This window comes from Crinia signifera, chromosome 9 (assembly GCF_055691185.1).
Source record: "Crinia signifera chromosome 9, ASM5569118v1, whole genome shotgun sequence".
NCBI lineage: Eukaryota > Metazoa > Chordata > Amphibia > Anura > Myobatrachidae > Crinia > Crinia signifera.
In genome coordinates this window covers 167,108,799-167,134,503 of record NC_139225.1, presented here as the reverse complement: position 1 = coordinate 167,134,503, position 25,705 = coordinate 167,108,799, and the positions used below count along the sequence as shown (strand labels likewise).

At 48.5% G+C, this 25,705-nt stretch overlaps 1 protein-coding gene across 1 annotated transcript in view; it reads right to left on the bottom strand.

Moving 5' to 3' along the window:
* Positions 1-955: 955 nt before the first annotated feature.
* The window catches only part of GPR4 (G protein-coupled receptor 4), a 34,108-nt gene continuing 9,358 nt past the window's right edge, over positions 956-25,705 (bottom strand). Inside the window, exon 2 of the mRNA XM_083160677.1 lies at positions 956-2,285. Coding sequence (XP_083016803.1) covers positions 956-2,020 — 1,065 coding nt within the window. The 5' untranslated portion in view covers positions 2,021-2,285. The remainder of the gene's footprint in view (positions 2,286-25,705) is intronic.

Genomic DNA, 25,705 nt, shown 5'->3' with positions numbered 1-25,705 from the left:
CCCCCCCCCAGTAACAGCTGCGTACCCCACACTCCTCCTCTCTGCTGAGTGCTAGGTACATTAGCAGACCTGGGCCCTGTCCCCCCCCCAGTAACAGCTGTGTACCCCACACTCCTCCTCTCTGCTGAGTGCTAGGTACATAAGCAGACCTGGGCCCTGTCCCCCCCCCAGTAACAGCTGCGTACCCCACACTCCTCCTCTCTGCTGAGTGCTAGGTACATTAGCAGACCTGGGCCCTGTGTTGTGCCCCCCCACCCCCAGTAACAGCTGTGTACCCCACACTCCTCCTCTTTGCTGAGTGCTAGGTACATTAGCAGACCTGGGCCCTGTCCCCCCCCCCCCCCCCCCCCAGTAACAGCTGCGTACCCCACACTCCTCCTCTCTGCTGAGTGCTAGGTACATTAGCAGACCCGGGCCCGCGTGCCCCCCCCAGTAACAGCTGTGTACCCCACACTCCTCCTCTCTGCTGAGTGCTAGGTACATTAGCAGACCTGGGCCCTGTCCCCCCCCCCCCCAGTAACAGCTGTGTACCCCACACTCCTCCTCTCTGCTGAGTGCTAGGTACATTAGCAGAACCGGGCCCCGTGTGCCCCCCCCCCCCCCCGTAACAGCTGCGTACCCCACACTCCTCCTCTCGTCTGAGTGCTAGGTACATTAGCAGACCCGGGCCCCGTGTGCCCCCCCCCTCCCCCCCCGTAACAGCTGTGTACCCCACACTCCTCCTCTCTGCTGTTCCTGTGTAACTCGATTGCCCCAACCTCCTCTGCTACTGACTCAGCTCACAGATGGCAGCCAGGTCCACAGAGCGTTCCTATTGTTCTTCCTGCAGCACATCGCTCCTAGCTGGCACAGGCACTATCCGCAGACGCATTACTCCTGTAATAACACACACGTTATATTGGAAGATTTATTTATTTTCTGGAACAAGAACCTCCTAGATGCCCCCCCCCCCCCCCTACACTATAAAAGTGCCCCCTCTCTCGCCCAACTCCACCATCCCAACCTCTTCTCCATGGCCCGCCATCCCTCTGCCTTCTGTCACCCGACCACGCCACCCTGCCCTGTCCTTCCCCATTGCCCATGACACCACCCGGCCTATTGCTTTTGCCACTTCCCCTCGGGCACCCGGGCATGCCAGGCAGTAGAGGGCCGGATCTGCTAGACAGTTCAGGGTGGCCATTGCCAGCGAGGCATGGTAAGCCGGGAACAGCCTTTCCTCCAGGGCACAGCTCTCACCCGCTGCTGCTGAGCCCCCTCCGACCAGGAATACCAGGCTGCGCAGGAGCAAGAGGGCATGGTACGGCCCATAACACAGGAGCGCCACACAGGGTAGCCCCAGTGCCAGGCGGCGCACCCTCCTCTTCTCTCTGCGCTCACAGGACGCGCTCCCCCGCAGCGCCCGTAGCAGCCCAGCGTAACACAGCAGCATTATGCCCCAGGGCAGGAAGAATCCGGCAAGCACCCTCCCCACGTTAGCCAGGGCATCTCCCTTTCCAGAGAGCGGGTAGCTCTCGTAGCAGAAGGTGTGGTTGTAGCGGTCCTTGGTGATGGCATCCCTGAACAAGGGCGGGGAATTAGCTGCCAGTTCTAATACCCACACCAAGGCAGAGATGGCAGTGGCAGAGCGAATGGGCCTAGCACCGGGGAATCGTAACGGGTGTGCCACAGCTAAGTAGCGGTCAGCGGACACACAGGACAGGAAGGCAGCGCCCACATACAGATTGGTATAGAAGATAAAACCAAAGAGGCGACAGGCACCAGGGCCGTAACCCCACACGTCCCTCCGTAAGTAGTAGTCTGTCCAGGGGGGCAGCGCACAGATCAGGAGGAGGTCGGAGAGGCTGAGGTTCAGCAGGTACACCCCAAGTTCTTTTCCTTTCTGCACCTGGAGCCAGGCTGCCCACAGTGCCAGGAGGTTGGCAGGGAGCCCCACCACAAAGACCACAGCATAGAGCGATGGTGGCAGCACGCCGTCTAGGTCTGAGTCCACGTTGCAGGCATCCAGGGTGACGTTAGACATGGCTGGGAGAGCGCTTCTCCCGGATCCCCGCTCGCTCCTCTTCCTCTCCTGCTGCCCCGGTCCTCACTCGCTCCTCTTCCTCTCCTGCTGCCCCGGTCCCCACTCGCTCCTCTTCCTCTCCTGCTGCCCCGGTCCCCACTCGCTCCTCTTCCTCTCCTGCTGCCCTGGTCCCCGCTCGCTCCTCTTCCTCTCCTGGCGGGGGGCTGAGTGCTGTGTGGGTGCTCAGGAGTGCTGCACATGTTGGCGCATCTCTCTTGCCACAGTCCTGCGGGAAGGGGGAAGAAGAAACCTGCTCAGTACATGGCACTGCCCCCCGTGTATAGTACTCAGGCCCAGATGGATCACAGCTTGGTGAGAGATAAATTACCAACTTTCTCGGCCCAAACTGGCAGTTTTCATTTCAAACACAGCCTGTAACGTGCAGCTAGTAGTAGTATCTCTCTCCAAAGGGAAGGAGTATTAGGCATTGGAGAGGGATTAAGTAGCAGCCCATCAGCTCCTAACCGGCTGTTTACAAAATGACAATTGGGGATTGGTTGGTACTTTGGACCTTTGAGAGTGCAGCAGTATGTGATATATGAGAGTGCAGCAGTATGTGATATATGAGAGTGCAGCAGTATGTGATATATGAGAGTGCAGCAGTATGTGATATATGAGAGAGTGCAGCAGTATGTGATATATGAGAGAGTGCAGCAGTATGTGATATATGAGAGTGCAGCAGTATGTGATATATGAGAGAGTGCAGCAGTATGTGATATATGAGAGAGTGCAGCCGTATGTGATATATGAGAGAGTGCAGCAGTATGTGATATATAATCTGCTGCGCTATATAAGAAACTGCAAATAAATAAATAAATAAATCAACATGTTTATAACCCCCGCGGCTGTCGTTTTGGTCAAAAAATGAAAATTCTAAAAGTTCAGTTTTTTCTGCTTTAAACTCTAGGTACACGTCCATTTCTCTACAAGTCGCAGCATTCTGCTCTGCAAAAATCCCTATGAGCCCACTGCAGCAGTATTACATGTATGTGATTTAAACTGGTCTATAAAACACTATAACTGCTAATCTGTATTTTTGCCCTTTGCATAACAAATGCTGTATTATTAATGTGTTTCTAGTCTTTATTGTACCTGTTTGAAGCTGTGGTCATTGAGGCATACTTTATTGTAGTAAATGTTTTGGCTAGTGTTTATGTTACACAGGCCTTGATTAGCTGGTCATGTGACCTCAGCTGTAGTCTATCTTAATTAGACCTGCTATATCTGGTCATATAGAAGGCAGTCCTCTGCCTGGCAGTTCTCTAACTGAGAAATTACTAAGTGGGAAATATACAAAGTGGATTTACTTATAAAGAACAGTTATAAAACAGTTGAAAAACATTGAACAACATCAACCAAGGTAAATACTATACTTATTCCACACTTTCTCAAACAATCTCCCCTTTACCTGGTCACCAACAGACAAACTATCACATCATGCTCACCACAATGCTACTTCTCATTTCATTACATGGCATACTTACCAAACTTCAACCATCCTATAATCTCCCTGACACTCACCACTCTGTACACATTGCCTCTTCCATTATGCACTCCCCTCTTCTAAACACTCATGAGCTCTTTAATTACTTCTCTACTTGTACTTTCACATCCACATCCTATCACCAATACAAAAAACCACAATCATCCACCTATATCTATCTCTCCTTTCTAATCTTATTAGCTGGGGACATATCACCTAATCCAGGCCCCAACCACCTGACCCACCCAGATTTAATGGCTTCTAAGCCTAGAAATTCAGCTAACCTCATAAATATCACATGCCTCCCACCACACACCAAACAACTTACATGTGCCCTATTGAATGCACGCTCTGTTTGCAATAAATTAACATCCATCCATGACCTCTTCATCTCCCACAACTTCAATCTGATGGCAATTACAGAAACCTGGCTCACACAATCAGACACGGTCTCGCCTGCAGCACTGTCACATGGTGGTTTCCACTTCACTCACACCTCCAGGCCTGGTAACTGTAAAGGAGGTGGAGTTGGTATATTACTGTCACAAGACTTCACATACTCAGTTCTCCCACCAGTTCCTTCACTCACATTTACATCATTTGAAGTACACTCCATTAGGGTTTTTTCCCCTTTCTCTCTGCGTGTTGCTGCTATCTATCGTCCACCAGGGCTTCCCAAATCTAAATTTCTGGAAGAATTCTCTGCCTGGCTCCCCCATTTCTTATCCTCTGACATCTCCACTATCATCCTGGGTGACTTCAACATTGCTATTGACAGTCCACCATCTCTGCATGCCTCCAAACTCCTCTCTCTAACCTCCTCTCTTGGCCTCTCCCAGTGGTCCGACGCCGCTACTCATGAGGAAGGCCACTGCCTTGACCTCGTTTTCACCAGGCTGTGCTCAGTCTCTGATTTTACTAACACTCCCTTCCCTCTCTCTGATCACAATCTCATTACTCTCTCACTCTCCTCCATTACCTCAAGCTCACTGACACAGAAATCATGCAAGCCTACTCTAACCCGCAGAAATACTAATGCTATTAATTTTCCACAACTTTCCACCTCCCTGCAACAACAGCTCTCACTAATTTCTACATTTACCTCTCCTGACTCTGCTGTTTCCCACCTCTACGAGACTCTTGAAACAGCCCTTGATGAAGTGGCTCCAGCTACCCATTATACCCCACGTAGGCTTAGATGCCAACCGTGGCACTCCAACACAACAAGACAACTACGAAATCAGTCACGTAAAGTTGAACGCCAATGGCGTAAATCTCGTAATATTACTGATTTCCTCACATATAAGACTAGCTACCACTCCTACTGCAATGCTTTGGACACGGCCAAACAAACATACTACCAATCTCTCATCTCTTCTCATGCCACCAACCCTAGGCGACTTTTTAACACATTTAAGTCTCTTCTGTACCCTCCCCCTCCTCCCCCACCGGCTACCATCAGTGCACAAGAACTTGCCTCCTACTTTAAGGACAAGATTGATAACATCCGAGATGAAATGGTATGCTCCACAATCTCTAACCCTCTTTCTGCCACACCTGAACCCTCTGGCACTTTCTCTTCGTTTGAGCCCACAAATGAAAAGGAAGTATCCGCACTCTTCTTATCCTCCTACTCTACTACCTCTCCTCTTGATCCTATACCTGCACAAGTCATTAAAAATCTATCTCCTGTGCTTATTCCAACCTTAACTAAAATCTGCAATCTCTCTCTTGCTACTGGTACTTTTCCGTCTCTGCTCAAACATGCAGCGATTACTCCCATTCTGAAAAAACACAACTCTGACCCTAACTCTCTCTCTAACTATCGTCCTATCTCTCAGCTCCCATGCCTCTCCAAGCTACTTGAGAGACTTGTCTACTCTCGCCTAACAAACTTTCTAAACTCCAACACCCTATTAGACCCGCTTCAGTCAGGCTTTCGCTCTCAACACTCCACTGAGACAGCACTGACTAAAGTGGTTAATGATCTGGTAACAGCTAAGTCTAAAGGCCATTACTCACTGCTTATTCTTCTAGATCTTTCTGCTGCGTTTGACACTGTGGATCACACTCTCCTTTTACAAACACTACACTCCCTAGGTCTTAATGATACAGCCCTTTCCTGGTTCACATCTTACCTATCTGATCGCTCTTTCACTGTTCGCTTCTCTGACTCTACTTCCTCTTCACTACCTCTGTCAGTCGGAGTTCCGCAAGGCTCAGTCTTAGGTCCTCTGCTTTTCTCAATCTATACCTCCTCGCTTGGCAAACTAATCAGCTCCTTCGGATTTCAGTATCACTTATATGCGGATGATACTCAAATCTATCTATCAACCCCAGAGTTGTCACCAGTGGTTTTGGGCCGAGTCTCTGAATGTCTCTCTGCCATCTCACTTTGGATGTCTTCTCGCCAACTCAAACTCAATATTTCCAAAACTGAATTACTGATATTCCCGCCAACTAAGAACAGTTACCATCCTGATATCTCCATCACTGTTGACAACTCGACAATCTACCCTACCCAACAAGCTCGTTGCTTAGGGGTCACCCTCGACTCTGACCTGTCCTTTGTTCCCCACATTCAATCTGTCTCCAAATCATGTTACATGCATCTAAAAAACATATCCAAAATACGACCGTATCTCACACAAGACACTACTAAATCTCTTATCCATGCACTCATTATATCCCGCATTGATTATTGCAATAGTCTCCTAACTGGACTTCCCAAGAACAGACTCTCACCACTGCAATCCATTTTAAATGCTGCTGCTAGGCTGATCTTCCTTGCAAGACGCTCATCGTCTGCTGATCCGCTCTGCCAGTCCCTCCATTGGTTGCCTGTATATTACCGTATTCAATATAAAACACTTCTACTTGCATATAAAGCTATTAACCATACTGCACCAGCATATATCTCTGCACTTATCACACAATATCTCCCATCTCGACCACTCCGCTCTGCACAAGATCTGCGTCTCTCATCTGAGCGGATCACTAGCTCCCATTCACTATTACAGGACTTTCATCGGGCTGCTCCCATCCTATGGAATGCCCTTCCATGCACAATTAGACTCTCCGCTAGCCTCCAAACTTTCAAGCGTTCCCTGAAAACTCACCTCTTCAGGCAAGCCTATCATATTTAAGTTCTACACGCATAACCCTCTGAGGCACTTATGTATTATATAGCTTCCCTTCTGGACTTGTAACTTGTTGGGACTGCTATGCTATTACTGGTGCCTGTCCTTGTGTTTCCCTCCTATATCCCTATAGATTGTAAGCTTGCAGCAGGGCCCTCCTACCTCCATGTCTGTCTGTTGTTACCCAGTTTGTTTTATCACTGTTTACTATTGTAAAGCGCAACGGAATCTGCTGCGCTATATAAGAAACTGCAAATAAATAAATAAATAAATATATGAGAGAGTGCAGCAGTATGTGATATATGAGAGTGCAGCAGTATGTGATATATGAGAGTGCAGCAGTATGTGATATATGAGAGAGCAGCAGTATGTGATATATGAGAGAGTGCAGCAGTATGTGATATATGAGAGTGCAGCATGTGACAGTCGGAGTGCAGCAGTATGTGATATATGAGAGTGCAGCAGTATGTGATATATGAGAGAGTGCAGCAGTATGTGATATATGAGAGTGCAGCAGTATGTGATATATGAGAGTGCAGCAGTATGTGATATATGAGAGTGCAGCAGTATGTGATATATGAGAGAGTGCAGCCGTATGTGATATATGAGAGAGTGCAGCAGTATGTGATATATGAGAGAGTGCAGCAGTATGTGATATATGAGAGTGCAGCATGTGACAGTCGGAGTGCAGCAGTATGTGATATATGAGAGTGCAGCAGTATGTGATATATGAGAGTGCAGCAGTATGTGATATATGAGAGAGTGCAGCAGTATGTGATATATGAGAGAGTGCAGCAGTATGTGATATATGAGAGTGCAGCAGTATGTGATATATGAGAGAGTGCAGCAGTATGTGATATATGAGAGAGTGCAGCCGTATGTGATATATGAGAGAGTGCAGCAGTATGTGATATATGAGAGTGCAGCAGTATGTGATATATGAGAGTGCAGCAGTATGTGAAATATGAGAGTGCAGCAGTATGTGATATATGAGAGAGTGCAGCAGTATGTGATATATGAGAGAGTGAAGCAGGATGTGATATATGAGAGAGTGCAGCAGGATGTGATATATGAGAGAGTGCAGCAGAATGTGATATATGAGAGAGTTCAGCAGGATGTGATATATAAGAGAGTGCAGCAGTATGTGATATATGAGAGTGCAGCAGTATGTGATATATGAGAGTGCAGCAGTATGTAATATGAGAGAGTGCAGCAGTATGTGATATATGAGAGTGCAGCATGTGACAGTCAGAGTGCAGGAGTATGTGACATATGAGAGTGCAGCAGGATGTGACATATGAGAGTGCAGCAGTATGTGATATATGAGAGAGTGCAGCAGTATGTGATATATGAGAGAGTGCAGCAGTATGTGATATATGAGAGAGTGCAGCAGGATGTGATATATGAGAGAGTGCAGCAGGATGTGATATATGAGAGAGTGCAGCAGAATGTGATATATGAGAGAGTGCAGCAGTATGTGATATATGAGAGAGTGCAGCAGTATGTGATATATGAGAGAGTGCAGCAGTATGTGATATATGAGAGAGTGCAGCAGTATGTGACATATGAGAGTGCAGCAGTATGTGATATATGAGAGAGTGCAGCAGTATGTGATATATGAGAGAGTGCAGCAGTATGTGATATATGAGAGAGTGCAGCAGTATGTGATATATGAGAGAGTGCAGCAGTATGTGATATATGAGAGAGTGCAGCAGTATGTGATATATGAGAGAGTGCAGTAGTATGTGATATATGAGAGAGTGCAGCAGGATGTGATATTTGAGAGAGTGCAGCAGGATGTGAAATATGAGAGAGTGCAGCAGGATGTGATATTTGAGAGAGTGCAGCAGTATGTGATATATGAGAGCGTGCAGCAGGATGTGATATATGAGAGAGTGCAGCAGGATGTGATATATGAGAGAGTGCAGCAGTATGTGATATATGAGAGTGCAGCATGTGACAGTCAGAGTGCAGCAGTATGTGATACATAAGAGAGTGCAGCAGTATGTGATATATGAGCGTGCAGCAGTATGTAATATGAGAGAGTGCAGCAGTATGTGATATATGAGAGTGCAGCATGTGACAGTCAGAGTGCAGCAGTATGTGATATATGAGAGAGTGCAGCAGTATTTGATATATGAGAGAGTGCAGCAGTATGTGATATATGAGAGAGTGCAGCAGTATGTGATATATGAGAGAGTGCAGCAGTATGTGATATATGAGAGAGTGCAGCAGTATGTGATATATGAGAGAGTGCAGCAGTATGTGATATATGAGAGAGTGCAGCAGTATGTGATATATGAGAGAGTGCAGCAGTATGTGATATGAGAGAGTGCAGCAGGATGTGATATATGAGAGAGTGCAGCAGTATGTGATATATGAGAGTGCAGCAGTATGTGATATATGAGAGAGTGCAGCAGGATGTGATTTATGAGAGTGCAGCAGTATGTGATATATGAGAGTGCAGCATGTGACAGTCAGAGTGCAGCAGTATGTGATATATGAGAGTGCAGCAGTATGTGATATATGAGAGTGCAGCATGTGACAGTCAGAGTGCAGCAGTATGTGATATATGAGAGTGCAGCATGTGACCGTCAGAGTGCAGCAGTATGTGATATATGAGAGTGCAGCATGTGACCGTCAGAGTGCAGCAGTATGTGATATATGAGAGTGCAGCATGTGACAGTCAGAGTGCAGCAGTATGTGATATATGAGAGTGCAGCATGTGACAGTCAGAGTGCAGCAGTATGTGATATATGAGAGTGCAGCATGTGACCGTCAGAGTGCAGCAGTATGTGATATATGAGAGTGCAGCATGTGACAGTCAGAGTGCAGGAGTATGTGACATATGAGAGTGCAGCAGGATGTGACATATGAGAGTGCAGCAGTATGTGATATATGAGAGAGTGCAGCAGTATGTGATATATGAGAGAGTGCAGCAGTATGTGATATATGAGAGAGTGCAGCAGGATGTGATATATGAGAGAGTGCAGCAGGATGTGATATATGAGAGAGTGCAGCAGAATGTGATATATGAGAGAGTGCAGCAGTATGTGATATATGAGAGAGTGCAGCAGTATGTGATATATGAGAGAGTGCAGCAGTATGTGATATATGAGAGAGTGCAGCAGTATGTGACATATGAGAGTGCAGCAGTATGTGATATATGAGAGAGTGCAGCAGTATGTGATATATGAGAGAGTGCAGCAGTATGTGATATATGAGAGAGTGCAGCAGTATGTGATATATGAGAGAGTGCAGCAGTATGTGATATATGAGAGAGTGCAGCAGTATGTGATATATGAGAGAGTGCAGTAGTATGTGATATATGAGAGAGTGCAGCAGGATGTGATATTTGAGAGAGTGCAGCAGGATGTGAAATATGAGAGAGTGCAGCAGGATGTGATATTTGAGAGAGTGCAGCAGTATGTGATATATGAGAGCGTGCAGCAGGATGTGATATATGAGAGAGTGCAGCAGGATGTGATATATGAGAGAGTGCAGCAGTATGTGATATATGAGAGTGCAGCATGTGACAGTCAGAGTGCAGCAGTATGTGATACATAAGAGAGTGCAGCAGTATGTGATATATGAGCGTGCAGCAGTATGTAATATGAGAGAGTGCAGCAGTATGTGATATATGAGAGTGCAGCATGTGACAGTCAGAGTGCAGCAGTATGTGATATATGAGAGTGCAGCATGTGACAGTCAGAGTGCAGCAGTATGTGATATATGAGAGTGCAGCATGTGACCGTCAGAGTGCAGCAGTATGTGATATATGAGAGTGCAGCATGTGACAGTCAGAGTGCAGGAGTATGTGACATATGAGAGTGCAGCAGGATGTGACATATGAGAGTGCAGCAGTATGTGATATATGAGAGAGTGCAGCAGTATGTGATATATGAGAGAGTGCAGCAGTATGTGATATATGAGAGAGTGCAGCAGTATGTGATATATGAGAGAGTGCAGCAGTATGTGATATATGAGAGAGTGCAGCAGTATTTGATATATGAGAGAGTGCAGCAGTATGTGATATATGAGAGAGTGCAGCAGTATGTGATATATGAGAGAGTGCAGCAGTATGTGATATATGAGAGAGTGCAGCAGTATGTGATATATGAGAGAGTGCAGCAGTATGTGATATATGAGAGAGTGCAGCAGTATGTGATATATGAGAGAGTGCAGCAGTATGTGATATGAGAGAGTGCAGCAGGATGTGATATATGAGAGAGTGCAGCAGTATGTGATATATGAGAGTGCAGCAGTATGTGATATATGAGAGAGTGCAGCAGGATGTGATTTATGAGAGTGCAGCAGTATGTGATATATGAGAGTGCAGCATGTGACAGTCAGAGTGCAGCAGTATGTGATATATGAGAGTGCAGCAGTATGTGATATATGAGAGTGCAGCATGTGACAGTCAGAGTGCAGCAGTATGTGATATATGAGAGTGCAGCATGTGACCGTCAGAGTGCAGCAGTATGTGATATATGAGAGTGCAGCATGTGACAGTCAGAGTGCAGCAGTATGTGATATATGAGAGTGCAGCATGTGACCGTCAGAGTGCAGCAGTATGTGATATATGAGAGTGCAGCATGTGACAGTCAGAGTGCAGCAGTATGTGATATATGAGAGTGCAGCAGTATGTGATATATGAGAGTGCAGCATGTGACCGTCAGAGTGCAGCAGTATGTGATATATGAGAGTGCAGCATGTGACAGTCAGAGTGCAGCAGTATATGAGAGTGCAGCATGTGACCGTCAGAGTGCAGCATGTGACCGTCAGAGTGCAGCAGTATGTGATATATGAGAGTGCAGCATGTGACAGTCAGAGTGCAGCAGTATATGAGAGTGCAGCAGTATGTGATATATGAGAGTGCAGCATGTGACAGTCAGAGTGCAGCAGTATATGAGAGTGCAGCATGTGACAGTCAGAGTGCAGCAGTATATGAGAGTGCAGCAAGTGACAGTCAGAGTGCAGCAGTATATGAGAGTGCAGCATGTGACAGTCAGAGTGCAGCAGTATGTGATATATGAGAGTGCAGCATGTGACAGTCAGAGTGCAGCAGTATATGAGAGTGCAGCATGTGACAGTCAGAGTGCAGCAGTATATGAGAGTGCAGCAAGTGACAGTCAGAGTGCAGCAGTATATGAGAGTGCAGCATGTGACAGTCAGAGTGCAGCAGTATATGAGAGTGCAGCAGTATGTGATATATGAGAGTGCAGCATGTGACAGTCAGAGTGCAGCAGTATATGAGAGTGCAGCAGTATGTGATATATGAGAGTGCAGCATGTGACAGTCAGAGTGCAGCAGTATATGAGAGTGCAGCATGTGACAGTCAGAGTGCAGCAGTATATGAGAGTGCAGCATGTGACAGTCAGAGTGCAGCAGTATGTGATATATGAGAGTGCAGCATGTGACAGTCAGAGTGCAGCAGTATATGAGAGTGCAGCATGTGACCGTCAGAGTGCAGCATGTGACCGTCAGAGTGCAGCAGTATGTGATATATGAGAGTGCAGCATGTGACAGTCAGAGTGCAGGAGTATGTGACATATGAGAGTGCAGCAGGATGTGACATATGAGAGTGCAGCAGTATGTGATATATGAGAGAGTGCAGCAGTATGTGATATATGAGAGAGTGCAGCAGTATGTGATATATGAGAGTGCAGCATGTGACAGTCAGAGTGCAGGAGTATGTGACATATGAGAGTGCAGCAGGATGTGACATATGAGAGTGCAGCAGTATGTGATATATGAGAGAGTGCAGCAGTATGTGATATATGAGAGAGTGCAGCAGTATGTGATATATGAGAGAGTGCAGCAGGATGTGATATATGAGAGAGTGCAGCAGGATGTGATATATGAGAGAGTGCAGCAGAATGTGATATATGAGAGAGTGCAGCAGTATGTGATATATGAGAGAGTGCAGCAGTATGTGATATATGAGAGAGTGCAGCAGTATGTGATATATGAGAGAGTGCAGCAGTATGTGACATATGAGAGTGCAGCAGTATGTGATATATGAGAGAGTGCAGCAGTATGTGATATATGAGAGAGTGCAGCAGTATGTGATATATGAGAGAGTGCAGCAGTATGTGATATATGAGAGAGTGCAGCAGTATGTGATATATGAGAGAGTGCAGCAGTATGTGATATATGAGAGAGTGCAGTAGTATGTGATATATGAGAGAGTGCAGCAGGATGTGATATTTGAGAGAGTGCAGCAGGATGTGAAATATGAGAGAGTGCAGCAGGATGTGATATTTGAGAGAGTGCAGCAGTATGTGATATATGAGAGAGTGCAGCAGTATGTGATATATGAGAGAGTGCAGCAGTATGTGATATATGAGAGAGTGCAGCAGTATGTGATATATGAGAGAGTGCAGCAGTATGTGATATATGAGAGAGTGCAGCAGTATGTGATATGAGAGAGTGCAGCAGGATGTGATATATGAGAGAGTGCAGCAGTATGTGATATATGAGAGTGCAGCAGTATGTGATATATGAGAGAGTGCAGCAGTATGTGATATATGAGAGCGTGCAGCAGGATGTGATATATGAGAGAGTGCAGCAGGATGTGATATATGAGAGAGTGCAGCAGTATGTGATATATGAGAGTGCAGCATGTGACAGTCAGAGTGCAGCAGTATGTGATACATAAGAGAGTGCAGCAGTATGTGATATATGAGCGTGCAGCAGTATGTAATATGAGAGAGTGCAGCAGTATGTGATATATGAGAGTGCAGCATGTGACAGTCAGAGTGCAGCAGTATGTGATATATGAGAGAGTGCAGCAGTATTTGATATATGAGAGAGTGCAGCAGTATGTGATATATGAGAGAGTGCAGCAGTATGTGATATATGAGAGAGTGCAGCAGTATGTGATATATGAGAGAGTGCAGCAGTATGTGATATATGAGAGAGTGCAGCAGTATGTGATATATGAGAGAGTGCAGCAGTATGTGATATATGAGAGAGTGCAGCAGTATGTGATATGAGAGAGTGCAGCAGGATGTGATATATGAGAGAGTGCAGCAGTATGTGATATATGAGAGTGCAGCAGTATGTGATATATGAGAGAGTGCAGCAGGATGTGATTTATGAGAGTGCAGCAGTATGTGATATATGAGAGTGCAGCATGTGACAGTCAGAGTGCAGCAGTATGTGATATATGAGAGTGCAGCAGTATGTGATATATGAGAGTGCAGCATGTGACAGTCAGAGTGCAGCAGTATGTGATATATGAGAGTGCAGCATGTGACCGTCAGAGTGCAGCAGTATGTGATATATGAGAGTGCAGCATGTGACCGTCAGAGTGCAGCAGTATGTGATATATGAGAGTGCAGCATGTGACAGTCAGAGTGCAGCAGTATGTGATATATGAGAGTGCAGCATGTGACAGTCAGAGTGCAGCAGTATGTGATATATGAGAGTGCAGCATGTGACCGTCAGAGTGCAGCAGTATGTGATATATGAGAGTGCAGCATGTGACAGTCAGAGTGCAGGAGTATGTGACATATGAGAGTGCAGCAGGATGTGACATATGAGAGTGCAGCAGTATGTGATATATGAGAGAGTGCAGCAGTATGTGATATATGAGAGAGTGCAGCAGTATGTGATATATGAGAGAGTGCAGCAGGATGTGATATATGAGAGAGTGCAGCAGGATGTGATATATGAGAGAGTGCAGCAGAATGTGATATATGAGAGAGTGCAGCAGTATGTGATATATGAGAGAGTGCAGCAGTATGTGATATATGAGAGAGTGCAGCAGTATGTGATATATGAGAGAGTGCAGCAGTATGTGACATATGAGAGTGCAGCAGTATGTGATATATGAGAGAGTGCAGCAGTATGTGATATATGAGAGAGTGCAGCAGTATGTGATATATGAGAGAGTGCAGCAGTATGTGATATATGAGAGAGTGCAGCAGTATGTGATATATGAGAGAGTGCAGCAGTATGTGATATATGAGAGAGTGCAGTAGTATGTGATATATGAGAGAGTGCAGCAGGATGTGATATTTGAGAGAGTGCAGCAGGATGTGAAATATGAGAGAGTGCAGCAGGATGTGATATTTGAGAGAGTGCAGCAGTATGTGATATATGAGAGCGTGCAGCAGGATGTGATATATGAGAGAGTGCAGCAGGATGTGATATATGAGAGAGTGCAGCAGTATGTGATATATGAGAGTGCAGCATGTGACAGTCAGAGTGCAGCAGTATGTGATACATAAGAGAGTGCAGCAGTATGTGATATATGAGCGTGCAGCAGTATGTAATATGAGAGAGTGCAGCAGTATGTGATATATGAGAGTGCAGCATGTGACAGTCAGAGTGCAGCAGTATGTGATATATGAGAGAGTGCAGCAGTATTTGATATATGAGAGAGTGCAGCAGTATGTGATATATGAGAGAGTGCAGCAGTATGTGATATATGAGAGAGTGCAGCAGTATGTGATATATGAGAGAGTGCAGCAGTATGTGATATATGAGAGAGTGCAGCAGTATGTGATATATGAGAGAGTGCAGCAGTATGTGATATATGAGAGAGTGCAGCAGTATGTGATATGAGAGAGTGCAGCAGGATGTGATATATGAGAGAGTGCAGCAGTATGTGATATATGAGAGTGCAGCAGTATGTGATATATGAGAGAGTGCAGCAGGATGTGATTTATGAGAGTGCAGCAGTATGTGATATATGAGAGTGCAGCATGTGACAGTCAGAGTGCAGCAGTATGTGATATATGAGAGTGCAGCAGTATGTGATATATGAGAGTGCAGCATGTGACAGTCAGAGTGCAGCAGTATGTGATATATGAGAGTGCAGCATGTGACCGTCAGAGTGCAGCAGTATGTGATATATGAGAGTGCAGCATGTGACAGTCAGAGTGCAGCAGTATGTGATATATGAGAGTGCAGCATGTGACCGTCAGAGTGCAGCAGTATGTGATATATGAGAGTGCAGCATGTGACAGTCAGAGTGCAGCAGTATGTGATATATGAGAGTGCAGCAGTATGTGATATATGAGAGTGCAGCATGTGACCGTCAGAGTGCAGCAGTATGTGATATATGAGAGTGCAGCATGTGACAGTCAGAGTGCAGCAGTATATGAGAGTGCAGCATGTGACCGTCAGAGTGCAGCATGTGACCGTCAGAGTGCAGCAGTATGTGATATATGAGAGTGCAGCATGTGACAGTCAGAGTGCAGCAGTATATGAGAGTGCAGCAGTATGTGATATATGAGAGTGCAGCATGTGACAGTCAGAGTGCAGCAGTATATGAGAGTGCAGCATGTGACAGTCAGAGTGCAGCAGTATATGAGAGTGCAGCAAGTGACAGTCAGAGTGCAGCAGTATATGAGAGTGCAGCATGTGACAGTCAGAGTGCAGCAGTATGTGATATATGAGAGTGCAGCATGTGACAGTCAGAGTGCAGCAGTATATGAGAGTGCAGCATGTGACAGTCAGAGTGCAGCAGTATATGAGAGTGCAGCAAGTGACAGTCAGAGTGCAGCAGTATATGAGAGTGCAGCATGTGACAGTCAGAGTGCAGCAGTATATGAGAGTGCAGCAGTATGTGATATATGAGAGTGCAGCATGTGACAGTCAGAGTGCAGCAGTATATGAGAGTGCAGCATGTGACAGTCAGAGTGCAGCAGTATATGAGAGTGCAGCATGTGACAGTCAGAGTGCAGCAGTATGTGATATATGAGAGTGCAGCATGTGACAGTCAGAGTGCAGCAGTATATGAGAGTGCAGCATGTGACCGTCAGAGTGCAGCATGTGACCGTCAGAGTGCAGCAGTATGTGATATATGAGAGTGCAGCATGTGACAGTCAGAGTGCAGCAGTATATGAGAGTGCAGCAGTATGTGATATATGAGAGTGCAGCATGTGACAGTCAGAGTGCAGCAGTATGTGATATATGAGAGTGCAGCATGTGACAGTCAGAGTGCAGCAGTATATGAGAGTGCAGCATGTGACAGTCAGAGTGCAGCAGTATAAGAGAGTGCAGCATGTGACAGTCAGAGTGCAGCAGTATATGAGAGTGCAGCAGTATGTGATATATGAGAGTGCAGCATGTGACAGTCAGAGTGCAGCAGTATGTGATATATGAGAGTGCAGCAGTATGTGATATATGAGAGTGCAGCATGTGACAGTCAGAGTGCAGCAGTATATGAGAGTGCAGCATGGGACAGTCAGAGTGCAGCAGTATGTGATATATGAGAGTGCAGCATGTGACAGTCAGAGTGCAGCAGTATAAGAGAGTGCAGCATGTGACAGTCAGAGTGCAGCATGTGACAGTCAGAGTGCAGCAGTATAAGAGAGTGCAGCATGTGACAGTCAGAGTGCAGCATGTGACAGTCAGAGTGCAGCAGTATGTGATATATGAGAGTGCAGCATGTGACAGTCAGAGTGCAGCAGTATGTGATATATGAGAGTGCAGCATGTGACAGTCAGAGTGCAGCAGTATATGAGAGTGCAGCATGTGACAGTCAGAGTGCAGCAGTATATGAGAGTGCAGCATGTGACAGTCAGAGTGCAGCATGTGACAGTCAGAGTGCAGCAGTATATGAGAGTGCAGCAGTATGTGATATATGAGAGTGCAGCATGTGACAGTCAGAGTGCAGCAGTATGTGATATATGAGAGTGCAGCATGTGACAGTCAGAGTGCAGCAGTATATGAGAGTGCAGCATGTGACAGTCAGAGTGCAGCAGTATATGAGAGTGCAGCATGTGACAGTCAGAGTGCAGCAGTATGTGATATATGAGAGTGCAGCATGTGACAGTCAGAGTGCAGCAGTATAAGAGAGTGCAGCATGTGACAGTCAGAGTGCAGCAGTATATGAGAGTGCAGCATGTGACAGTCAGAGTGCAGCAGTATGTGATATATGAGAGTGCAGCATGTGACAGTCAGAGTGCAGCAGTATAAGAGAGTGCAGCATGTGACAGTCAGAGTGCAGCAGTATATGAGAGTGCAGCATGTGACAGTCAGAGTGCAGCAGTATGTGATATATGAGAGAGTGCAGCAGTATGTGATATATGAGAGTGCAGCATGTGACAGTCAGAGTGCAGCAGTATATGAGAGTGCAGCATGTGACAGTCAGAGTGCAGCAGTATATGAGAGTGCAGCATGTGACAGTCAGAGTGCAGCAGTATAAGAGAGTGCAGCATGTGACAGTCAGAGTGCAGCAGTATATGAGAGTGCAGCATGTGACAGTCAGAGTGCAGCAGTATATGAGAGTGCAGCATGTGACAGTCAGAGTGCAGCAGTATATGAGAGTGCAGCATGTGACAGTCAGACTGCAGCGCGCTGCAGTATATGAGAGCCAGGTGAGACCGGCTACAAGACTGCTGGTGTCAGCTCACTTGTGGTCTCGGTTTCTGTGTCTAGACACTTTTATGAAATGAGACTGTTGCCCTGAGTGTCTCTCGCTGTGACAGATCATTAAGATTCGTCATGGGAGAGAGACAGAGGCAGGTTGGGGGAGAGCGCAGGGTGAGTGATTTATGCGCTGTCTACTTTGCATATAAATATTTACATACTGTACTAGGAGTGATTAGGAAGCGAGACACCGTGCGAGAGGAAGATGTACAATATAGGAAAGAGAGGAAGAGTAAGATCAGGAAGGAAAGAGTGCTGTGAGCACTGGCCCAGAGGTCAGAGAGAGCGCTGGCCCAGAGGTCAGAGAGAGCGCTGGCTCAGAGGTCAGAGAGAGCGCTGGCTCAGAGGTCAGAGAGAGCGCTGGCCCAGAGGTCAGAGAGAGCGCTGGCCCAGAGGTCAGAGAGAGCGCTGGCCCAGAGGTCAGAGAGAGCGCTGGCCCAGAGGTCAGAGAGAGCGCTGGCCCAGAGGTCAGAGAGAGCGCTGGCCCAGAGGTCAGAGAGAGCGCTGGCCCAGAGGTCAGAGAGAGCGCTGGCCCAGAGGTCAGAGAGAGCGCTGGCCCAGAGGTCAGAGAGAGCGCTGGCCCAGAGGTCAGAGAAAGCGCTGGCCCAGAGGTCAGAGAGAGCGCTGGCTCAGAGGTCAGAGAGAGCGCTGGCCCAGAGGTCAGAGAGAGCGCTGGCTCAGAGGTCAGAGAGAGCGCTGGCCCAGAGGTCAGAGAGAGCGCTGGCCCAGAGGTCAGAGAGAGCGCGCTGGCTCAGAGGTCAGAGAGAGCGCGCTGGCTCAGAGGTCAGAGAGAGCGCTGGCTCAGAGGTCAGAGAGAGCGCTGGCTCAGAGGTCAGAGAGAGCGCTGGCTCAGAGGTCAGAGAGAGCGCTGGCTCAGAGGTCAGAGAGAGAGAGCGCTGGCTCAGAGGTTAGAGAGAGAGCACTGGCTCAGAGACCAGAGAGAGAGAGCGCTGGGTCAGAGACCAGAGAGAGAGAGAGAGAGAGAGAGCGCTGGGTCAGAGACCAGAGAGAGAGAGAGGGAGCGCTGGGTCAGAGACCAGAGAGAGAGAGAGGGAGCGCTGGGTCAGAGACCAGAGAGAGAGAGAGGGAGCGCTGGGTCAGAGACCAGAGAGAGAGAGAGGGAGCGCTGGGTCAGAGACCAGAGAGAGAGAGCGCTGGGTCAGAGACCAGAGAGAGAGAGAGGGAGCGCTGGGTCAGAGACCAGAGAGAGAGAGAGAGAGCGCTGGGTCAGAGACCAGAGAGAGAGAGAGTGCTGGGTCAGAGACCAGAGAAAGAGAGCGCGCTGGGTCAGAGACCAGAGAGAGAGAGCGCTGGGTCAGAGACCAGAGAGAGAGAGAGAGAGAGCGCGCTGGGTCACAGACCAGATTGAGAGCGCTGGGTCAGAGACCAGAGAGAGAGAGAGCGCGCTGGGTCACAGACCAGATTGAGAGCGCTGGGTCAGAGACCAGAGAGAGAGAGAGAGCGCTGGGTCAGAGACCAGAGAGAGAGAGAGAGCGCTGGGTCAGAGACCAGAGAGAGAGCGCGTGGTCAGAGACCAGAGAGAGAGAGAGCGCTGGGTCAGAGACCAGAGAGAGAGAGCTGGGTCAGAGACCAGAGAGAGAGCGCGTGGTCACAGACCAGAGAGAGAGAGAGAGAGAGCTGGGTCAGATATAATTTCATACAAGAACAGATTAGGGATGAGAGAGTGCAGGGTCCCATTACAGACAGTAGGGGCTCACGGAAGAAAGAGTACATGACCTAAGGTGACAGAGTGCTGCAGAAAAGAATGCAGAGACAGCACAGGACCAGTGATAAGAATGCAGAGGCAGCACAGGACCAGTGATAAGAATGCAGAGGCAGCACAGGACCAGTGATAAGAATGCAGAGGCAGCACAGGACCAGTGATAAGAATGCAGAGGCAGCACAGGACCAGTGATAAGAATGCAGAGACAGCACAGGACCAGTGATAAGAATGCAGAGGCAGCACAGGACCAGTGATAAGAATGCAGAGGCAGCACAGGACCAGTGATAAGAATGCAGAGGCAGCACAGGACCAGTGATACGAATGCAGAGGTAGCACAGGACCAGTGATAAGAATGCAGAGGCAGCACAGAACCAGTGATAAAATGCAGAGACAGCACAGGACCAGTGATAAGAATGCAGAGGCAGCACAGGACCAGTGATAAGAATGAATGCAGAGACAGCACAGGACCAGTGATAAGAATGCAGAGGCAGCACAGAACCAGTGATAAAATGCAGAGACAACACAGGACCAGTGATAAGAATGCAGAGGCAGCACAGGACCAGTGATAAGAATGCAGAGGCAGCACAGGACCAGTGATAAGAATGCAGAGGCAGCACAGGACCAGTGATAAGAATGCAGAGGTAGCACAGAACCAGTGATAAGAATGCAGAGACAGCACAGGACCAGTGATAAGAATGCAGAGGCAGCACAGGACCAGTGATAAGAATGCAGAGGCAGCACAGGACCAGTGGTAAGAATGAATGCAGAGACAGCACAGGACCAGTGATACGAATGCAGAGACAGCACAGGACCAGTGATAAGAATGCAGAGGCAGCACAGGACCAGTGATAAGAATGCAGAGACAGCACAGGACCAGTGATAAGAATGAATGCAGAGACAGCACAGGACCAGTGATACGAATGCAGAGACAGCACAGGACCAGTGGTACGAATGCAGAGGCAGCACAGGACCAGTGATACGAATGCAGAGGCAGCACAGGACCAGTGATACGAATGCAGAGGCAGCACAGGACCAGTGATACGAATGCAGAGGCAGCACAGGACCAGTGATACGAATGCAGAGGCAGCACAGGACCAGTGATACGAATGCAGAGGCAGCACAGGACCAGTGATACGAATGCAGAGGCAGCACAGGACCAGTGATAAGAATGCAGAGGCAGCACAGGACCAGTGATAAGAATGCAGAGGCAGCACAGGACCAGTGATAAGAATGCAGAGGCAGCACAGGACCAGTGATACGAATGCAGAGACAGCACAGGACCAGTGATAAGAATGAATGCAGAGACAGCACAGGACCAGTGATACGAATGCAGAGGCAGCACAGGACCAGTGGTACGAATGCAGAGGCAGCACAGGACCAGTGATACGAATGCAGAGGCAGCACAGGACCAGTGATACGAATGCAGAGGCAGCACAGGACCAGTGATACGAATGCAGAGGCAGCACAGGACCAGTGATACGAATGCAGAGGCAGCACAGGACCAGTGATACGAATGCAGAGGCAGCACAGGACCAGTGATACGAATGCAGAGGCAGCACAGGACCAGTGATACGAATGCAGAGGCAGCACAGGACCAGTGATACGAATGCAGAGGCAGCACAGGACCAGTGATACGAATGCAGAGGCAGCACAGGACCAGTGATACGAATGCAGAGGCAGCACAGGACCAGTGATACGAATGCAGAGGCAGCACAGGACCAGTGATACGAATGCAGAGGCAGCACAGGACCAGTGATACGAATGCAGAGGCAGCACAGGACCAGTGATACGAATGCAGAGGCAGCACAGGACCAGTGATACGAATGCAGAGGCAGCACAGGACCAGTGATACGAATGCAGAGGCAGCACAGGACCAGTGATACGAATGCAGAGGCAGCACAGGACCAGTGATACGAATGCAGAGGTAGCACAGGACCAGTGATACGAATGCAGAGGCAGCACAGGACCAGTGATACGAATGCAGAGGCAGCACAGGACCAGTGATACGAATGCAGAGGCAGCACAGGACCAGTGATACGAATGCAGAGGCAGCACAGGACCAGTGATACGAATGCAGAGGCAGCACAGGACCAGTGATACGAATGCAGAGGCAGCACAGGACCAGTGATACGAATGCAGAGGCAGCACAGGACCAGTGATACGAATGCAGAGGCAGCACAGGACCAGTGATACGAATGCAGAGGCAGCACAGGACCAGTGATAAGAATGCAGAGGCAGCACAGGACCAGTGATAAGAATGCAGAGGCAGCACAGGACCAGTGATAAGAATGCAGAGGCAGCACAGGACCAGTGATAAGAATGCAGAGGCAGCACAGGACCAGTGATACGAATGCAGAGGCAGCACAGGACCAGTGATAAGAATGCAGAGGCAGCACAGGACCAGTGATAAGAATGCAGAGGCAGCACAGGACCAGTGATAAGAATGCAGAGGCAGCACAGGACCAGTGATAAGAATGCAGAGGCAGCACAGGACCAGTGATAAGAATGAAGAGACAGCACAGGACGAGTGATAAGAATGCAGAGACAGCACAGGACGAGTGATAAGAATGCAGAGGCAGCACAGGACCAGTGATACGAATGCAGAGGCAGCACAGGACCAGTGATACGAATGCAGAGGCAGCACAGGACCAGTGATACGAATGCAGAGGCAGCACAGGACCAGTGATACGAATGCAGAGGCAGCACAGGACCAGTGATACGAATGCAGAGGCAGCACAGGACCAGTGATACGAATGCAGAGGCAGCACAGGACCAGTGAAACGAATGCAGAGGCAGCACAGGACCAGTGATAAGAATGCAGAGACAGCACAGGACCAGTGATACGAATGCAGAGGCAGCACAGGACCAGTGATACGAATGCAGAGGCAGCACAGGACCAGTGATACGAATGCAGAGGCAGCACAGGACCAGTGATACGAATGCAGAGGCAGCACAGGACCAGTGATACGAATGCAGAGGCAGCACAGGACCAGTGATACGAATGCAGAGGCAGCACAGGACCAGTGATACGAATGCAGAGGCAGCACAGGACCAGTGATACGAATGCAGAGGCAGCACAGGACCAGTGATACGAATGCAGAGGCAGCACAGGACCAGTGATACGAATGCAGAGGCAGCACAGGACCAGTGATACGAATGCAGAGGCAGCACAGGACCAGTGATACGAATGCAGAGGCAGCACAGGACCAGTGATACGAATGCAGAGGCAGCACAGGACCAGTGATACGAATGCAGAGGCAGCACAGGACCAGTGATACGAATGCAGAGGCAGCACAGGACCAGTGATACGAATGCAGAGGCAGCACAGGACCAGTGATACGAATGCAGAGGCAGCACAGGACCAGTGATACGAATGCAGAGGCAGCACAGGACCAGTGATAAGAATGCAGAGGCAGCACAGGACCAGTGATAAGAATGCAGAGGCAGCACAGGACCAGTGATAAGAATGCAGAGGCAGCACAGGACCAGTGATAAGAATGCAGAGGCAGCACAGGACCAGTGATAAGAATGAAGAGACAGCACAGGACCAGTGATAAGAATGCAGAGACAGCACAGGACCAGTGATAAGAATGCAGAGACAGCACAGGACGAGTGATAAGAATGCAGAGACAGCACAGGACCAGTGATAAGAATGCAGAGACAGCACAGGACCAGTGATAAGAATGCAGAGACAGCACAGGACCAGTGATAACAATGCCGGGTCAGACATGACTGATACCCCTTTTCTACTAGGAAATTCTACCCGGGTTTTTGCGCGGGGACGCGCTTAGACACAGGTTTTTTGTTAGTGTGAACGAGTCCGACTTCCAAAACACGGGTAGAGAGACCAGGGAATTCTACCCTGGTATCTACCAGGGTAAAACACAGCAATGACACGTGTCTGTGCGCAGTGTAAATGCACATTACCCGGGTATTTATACCTCTGAGGCAGTTTATTGGTTCTTTCCTGGGCACCTGACTGGAAAAAAACTATGGGCCTTATTTTGGTTCATTCTTTCTGACAAAATCCTTCTTAGATGGACAAAACCATGTGCACTGCAGGGGGGGGGGGGGGGGCAGATGTAACATGTGCAGAGAGAATTAGATTTGGGTGAGTTATTTTGTTTCTGTGCAGGAAAAATACTGACTGCTTTATTTTTACACTGCAATATAGATCTCACTTTGAAGTAAAACCCCACCCAAATCTAACTCTCTGCACAAGTTACATCTGCCCCACCTGCAGTGCACATGGTTTTGCCCATCTAAGAAGGATTTTGTCAGAAAGAATGAACCAAAATAAGGCCCTATATCTTGTGGGCATTCTTGGGTTTTTTCAAAGCTTACCCGGGTTTAATGTAAATGGCTCCGACAAGGGTATAACACGGGTCTATGTGCAGTGGAAACTATGTTTTTACCCGTGTCTTACACGGGTATGATCCGTGTGCAAAAACCCGTGTTTAACACAGGTTTCAGATGAAAAAAGGATGAGTGTAGGGTCAGACAGCGGCCCGGACATCCCTGTCATGGTGCCCACCCTAGGGCCACACTCTATCCCTGGTGGGTACCGCACATACCAAGCCGCAGTGGGTGCCCATCCTTGGGGCACGTGCCAATCCCTGGTGGGTAACCCACGCGGCAAGCCCCAGAGGGTGCCCAGTCTAGGGCCACATGCCAATCCCTGGTGAGTAATCCACGTGGCATGCCCTAGACGGTGCCCAGTCTATGGCCACATGCTAATCCCTGGTGAGTAACCCACGTGGCATGCTCCAGAGGGTGCCCAGCCTAGGGCCACACGCCAATCCCTGGTGGGTAACCCACACACCAAGCCCCAGAGGGTGCCCAGCCAATGACCATGTGCCAATCCCTGGTGGGTAACCCACGCGGCAAGCCCCAGAGGGTGCCCAGTCTAGGGCCACATGCTAATCCCTGGTGAGTAACCCACGTGGCATGCTCCAGAGGGTGCCCAGCCTAGGGCCACACGCCAATCCCTGGTGGGTAACCCACACACCAAGCCCCAGAGGGTGCCCAGCCTATGACCATGTGCCAATCCCTGGTGGGTACCCCACACACCAAGCCCCAGAGGGTGCCCAGCCTAGGGCCATGTGCCAATCCCTGGTGAGTAACCCACGTGGCAAGCCCCAGAGGGTGCCCAGCCTAGGGCCACGTGCCAATCCCTGGTGAGTAACCCACGTGGCATGCCCCAGAGGGTGCCCAGTCTAGGGCCACATACCAATTCCTGGTGGGTGCCACACACACTAAGCCCCAGAGGGTGCCCAGCCTAGGGCCACGTGCCAATCCCTGGTGGGTACCCCACATTGTCAAGGGTCTAGGTTGACGGGTCATTAGGTTGACACAAGCATTAGGTCGACATGGGGTTTTTCACTGTTTTTTGACCCGAATGACGACACGGTCCACATGGACACAGAATTAAGTGCACTGCGTCCCCTCGCATGGCTCGCTGCGCTCACTTTTATTCTCCCACCATGCCCTAGTGCAGTGTTTTTCAACCACTGTGCCATGGTACACTAGTGTGCCTTGAGCTGTTCCCAAGTGTGCCCCCAGATCTAGAGATGCCCGAACCTAGTTTACAGCCACCACCAGTTCATCTGTTATTTACTGGTGTCGTCTTTTCATGTAAAGGGCCTATGTGTTTTATTTGTGTTACCTGTGGGGACCAGTGTGATTGTTTTTTATATGGGGGCCAATAGGTTTCACTTTCTTCCTGTGGGGGCCACTGTGTTTTGCCCTATGGGGATCTCATGGTGTGCCTTGGCAATTTAAAAATCTTATTTAATGTGCCGTAAGGTAAAAAGGTAGAAAATCACTGCCCTAGTGGGTGGTAGGGCATGAAATACCGCCTGTCGGCACATGTCGGCTCAAAAAACAGTGAAAAACCCCATGTCGACCTTTTG